Here is a 5,126-nt window from a genome sequence, read left to right as displayed (position 1 = left end):
CTCTTCTCCCATCCTAGTCCCCATACTCCTATCCCCTCCTCTCACAATCCCCCGCACTCCTCTTTCCTAGTCTCCGCACTCCTCTCTTCTCCCATCCTAGTCCCCATACTCCTATCCCCTCCTCTGACAATGCCCGCACTCCTCTTTCCTAGTCTCCGCACTCCTCTCTTCTCCCATCCTAGTCCCCATACTCCTATCCCCTCCTCTCACAATCCCCGCACTCCTCTTTCCTAGTCTCCGCACTCCTCTCTTCTCCCATCCCAGTCCCCATACTCCTCTCTTCTCCCATCGTAGTCCCCGTACTCCTCTCTTCTCCCATCGTAGTCCCCGTACTCCTCTCTTCTCCCATCGTAGTCCCCGTACTCCTCTCTTCTCCCATCCTAGTCCCCGTACTCCTCTCCCCTCCTCTCACACCTCCGGGCTTTCCGTCTCCTCCCCATACACCAATAGCGGACGTCTGGCTGTGACGTCACGGGGCTTGTCCAATAGGGAGGAGACACGCTGGATAGATATGAATGGCCGCACAGCTCGGTGTAGTAAGTAAGCTTTGACCGGTCGCTCCGTCCTCCTACTCCTCCTGTCCCCGCTCCGCCGCCCGACCATGGTGGTCATGGGAGCACCCAAAGTCATCTTCATCCCCGGTGGTCATTCCGAGCAAGGAGAGTGCCAGACACTCACGTCCGTCATGTTGCCGATGCACAGCCCGGCAAGCCCGGAGTCAGCGAGCAGCGATGTACCCCCGAGGAAGAGGCAGCGGCTGACACATCTCTCCCAGGAGGAGAAGGCGCTGAGGAGGTACGATTCTGATCTGTGTGTATGGGTGCCGGCATGACCGGGGGGTGCTGATACTTGTAGTCCCATCAGCCGTACACTAACTACTGCTGTCGGCTGTTCTTTGTCATGTCAGCTGAGATGAATGGAGAATGGGATGAGAGTTCCCAGCCCTTCATATAATGTTTTTGGTGTGACAGTCCTGTCATTGATGAATCGTTATGTATAGTCTGTGTTCCTTGTGTCTTGTATGATCAGTATATGCTCAGTGTATGATGAGCATGGACATGATCTCCCTTCTCTGTATTTACACATAATATTACAACCACACACTTCATACAGTTCTTACATTTTCAGCGCAAGCTTTTGGTGTGAACCCCAAACACAATAGAGGTACACCCCCAAAGATTGACCTAATAATCATCTGTAGTTCCAAATCGGATTCTTCTCTTCCATGGCTGGCTAAGGGGATGGTGGACCCCCATTCTGATAGAAGGAAAGGCTTTGTTGTCTTGGATCAATCACATTCCAGCTGTCATTTGAAATGTCTGGTCTTTAACAATGGATCTGAGTTCTGCATGTCATGCTTGGTTGATTTTTTTTTGCATACAGTCACCTTTTTTAGTGTGATGTTGATAGAATTCACCCACCCTGTCTTCAGGGAATGTTCCCTGTCTGCCATTGTGTGCCCCCCCCTTGTATCCTGTGTTATGGGGGCTGCTGGTATTCCAGTAATAGCCTGCAGTGTGGGAGGATGAACTGATCCTGCCTGCGTGGCAGCTCAAGGAGCGGGCTGGCCTGACGTCACTTGGAATGATGAATAACTGTTGATTTGATGCCAGACCTCCTCTTCCTGGAACTTTAACGTTTGCGCAATTTGTAAAATTTCTAACCCGTGTGGCTTCCAGATGGTGGCAATTTGGTTTACCTCCTATAGATTTTCTTTTTCCGTAATAGGATGTAGATGAGTAAGACTGTTGAACTAGATCACTAGTTATGAGTGTTGTTGCTGCACCCATTGAAATCCTCAATATAAAAGTTTTTTTTTTTTTTTTTATAGATATTTTCATTGTCCAACCTCTTCTTCTTTTTTTTCTTTTTATTACTATCGTATACTGGTGTACTTTGTTACCCTTGTAACATTCTTGTGTGTAATGATTACTAAAGGTTGGATCAGATCTCTAAAGGTCGGGGCAGATCAAGCCACTAGTAGTGTACTGTGAACTCTTGGGGGTCTTGTCAGTTACTTCTGTTTTTAATCCTCTGAGGACTAAAATAAAACTGTCAGGCTGTTGGTGCTAGCCACACTATCTCATGATCTGAGAATAGTATCCTGTTTGTAACAGCAGCAAGGCTTCCAGTTATCTGCTGTAAGAGGAAATGAACTTTGGGTTTACTCAGAAATGCTTACCATGTATGTATTATTCATTCATACTTAAAGCCAGGAATGCAAAGTGCATGCCTTTTGTTTTCTTTGCATAACTTCCTTGAAGTGGATGATCACCCTATGACTTTATACAGGTCTACGTGAAGGTAAAAAAGCTAGATCAACATCAGTATGTAAGTCATGGCAGCCAAATAAAGGCCATATGGAATCAAGCTCACATGACTAGCATTTTGTTTTATGATGTTTAGAATCTAACAATGATACCCAGGGGAAAGTCCAGCCCTTAAAAGCACCCACTGTAAAAGGCTTTCAAAACATATGTTGGCAAAGATCTGTAAATGCTATTAGCAGGATGGATACGCATTAATCCCCTGGCTGCAGCCGGCAGTAGGTTATAATCCAATGCTTCTTAGTAGTCTGAAGGAACATATGGTTATCTATTCTTAATAAATTGGATAGGAGTTAAAAATGTGTGCACAAGTCACTGTTGTAACCTCTCCCACAGTGCAAATACCCTCACACCCATCCTAGTGTCTGCCAATGAACACCCCTTATGTTAATATTTGTGCATATATGATCAATATTGCTGATTATGTTCCATGTCAATACTGTAGAGCTCTAAAAGATCTGAAATGACATACCGGTTCCTGATCTTTAAATTATAAGCGGGTTACATTAAAGACTGCCAAGTCTAGTTAAAGTAATTCTGACCCAACCGCATTTCCATGTAGACCATTCCAACCACAATAATGACCTGTATTGTACCGTCTACAAAAAGTGTATCATACAGATCATCCTTGTGGATGGAATTCTCTTCCATTATCCCTTTAAAACAGTTTCCTTGGCTTCCAGGAAAAAATTGGCCTGTTCTGACTTTACAATACAGTCCATGAAATGTATTCCTCTGACACAAAGATTTATTTGTGGAAGTTTGGAACTAGAGAAAACCATAATCCTGGAGATGCCTAGTTGATCATTTTGGAAAGAAGTGAAATAAAAGTACTGGACCTTCAAGGTTTATCCTGTTAGTGTGACCAGTTATGATGTGAAAGAGTCAGTATAGGTGATTTACTGGACAGACAGTGTCTACATTTCAGAGGTGTCTCCTAGGTTTGCAGTGTCACATTGCGGGATTGTGAATTAAAGCCCCACACTCCATTAAATAGTCCAGATACATCTTTAATCTAGGTTTTGAAGGAACAGTGTAGAAATAGTCATTGTGTTTCGGGGGCTCATACAAAGCCCTTCATCAGGGCTTACTAAGAAGGAACATGTGTCAGGACTGTAAACCCTGATAAGGAGTTCTTGTATGAGCCCCCGAAATGCGTTAGTTATCTCTACACTGTCCCTTCAACCCTACATTGTTTAATAGTCCAGATGTGTCTGTATTCAGAGTGTGGTGCTTCAACTCACAATCTGGCAGTTGTCCATTTTATACGTTTTGGTTGGTCAAAACTTGAATCTCCGTTTAACCTGCTGTCGTCCAGATCAAAGGAGCGCTATTAGGGCCCATGGGTCTTTGTGCCTCATTTATTACAACTCTGCTGCATATGATCTATTTATATCTCGACAGATTGCAGCTCTTCTTTTTAATGCAGTGGATGGATGGTGGTACATGACTCAGGAGTTACTAGGCCATCTGTTTATTATTCAGCAGCATCACTTAGCTGATGCAACACTCTGTAATTACAACCTCCTTCAGGACTAGAAGTAACTTGCTGATGAGTGACATTTGCTGGCGGTTTATATCGGATGTGCAGGAAAGAGATAATGTTTTCCTCTTATCTCTTCCCAATGTTCCAGAAATCCCCCAGTACTTTTATTTTTCTGTAAGTACAGGAAGGAACTATTAAGTATCTGTAAGGGATGTACCTCTCACTTCTTTATTAACAGCGTGGGAAAAGCAACGATGTAAAGTAATTCTGCTCTTGGCTTAGCAGCTTCCACTGGTCAGCTTGCTCTCAATTGAGTGTATGAGAAGTTTGGACACTCAGCCCAACATATGCTGCACACAAACACGAGGACAGTCGTCTGGACTGGCAGTATCTTATTTCAGGTCTATGGGGGAAGTAAAACATAGCCAGCCAATTGCTCCCAGGGGAACAATTCAGACAGGTTTTGAAAACCCTCCAATGAAGGGCACTAGCGGTGATTGCTTGTGCATTTAAACTTGGACTATGCATCCAAATAGAAGTTGATCACATGCTGCTTGTTTATTAGGCTCTCTTCACATATGTGCCTTGAGGTGACATGTGTTTTCTCATGCATTTACCACAGTGTGCCAAAAAGCTTGTCGCCTTATAAAATGCACTGCGGCACCATTCTTTTGTTAATGGCACCCCAATGCACCTTGCAGCACCATGTACTTTCACATGCGTAAAATTGCACCAATGAGCATGATAGCAAAGGAAATGTATCAAAACTAGAGCAGACAGGATTTGGAGTAGTTGCCTATAGTATCCAATCATCTCTTCTCTTGTTAAACTTTAAAAATGGAAGATGACCGATTGCCATTTGCAACTGTTCCAGATTGTGTCTGCTCCAGTTTTGATAAATCCCCCAAATGCACTACACTGTTTTTTGTGCAGTGCATTTGGTTGAAAAGGTGAAGGAATTTCTTTGGTGCGGGTAGGGCATATTATGGTCTTTCTATGTCTGTGGGGACTCTTACCCTTAACAGATGTGACCATACACATGAGAGGCCAGATCTATACAATCTGTAACAATACACACATATGGCCAAATTTAAAAACAATGGTTGTTTTGGTCACCTGGCAAACATCTGGATTATGCAAAAAGCCCCAACAATATCCTTCTATGCAGACATATGTCACTAGGTGGGAAAGGTGGGCACTCACTATATATTTTTGCTATCTGGTGCCTGATGTGCTTTTGAGTTTTTTTGTTTTTCTTTTAAGATTAACTATGAGTCTGCTTGTCATATAAACGTTTATTATTATTATTATTA

At 43.4% G+C, this 5,126-nt stretch overlaps 1 protein-coding gene across 3 annotated transcripts in view; it reads left to right on the top strand.

The window, feature by feature from the left end:
- Positions 1 to 471: 471 nt before the first annotated feature.
- XBP1 (X-box binding protein 1) overlaps positions 472 to 5,126 on the top strand; it is a 9,681-nt gene continuing 5,026 nt past the window's right edge. For 2 of the 3 annotated variants that reach the window (XM_018572504.1, XM_018572503.1), the window contains exon 1: positions 472 to 795. In XM_018572504.1, the coding sequence (XP_018428006.1) occupies positions 602 to 795 (194 nt within the window). In that variant the 5' untranslated portion in view covers positions 472 to 601. The remainder of the gene's footprint in view (positions 796 to 5,126) is intronic. The other variant, XM_018572502.1, reaches the window with a different exon arrangement.

The sequence above is a fragment of the Nanorana parkeri genome, unplaced genomic scaffold, assembly GCF_000935625.1.
Source record: "Nanorana parkeri isolate BGI_ZX_2015 unplaced genomic scaffold, ASM93562v1 scaffold2051, whole genome shotgun sequence".
Taxonomy (NCBI): domain Eukaryota; kingdom Metazoa; phylum Chordata; class Amphibia; order Anura; family Dicroglossidae; genus Nanorana; species Nanorana parkeri.
This window is presented reverse-complemented; position numbering and strand designations above follow the sequence as displayed.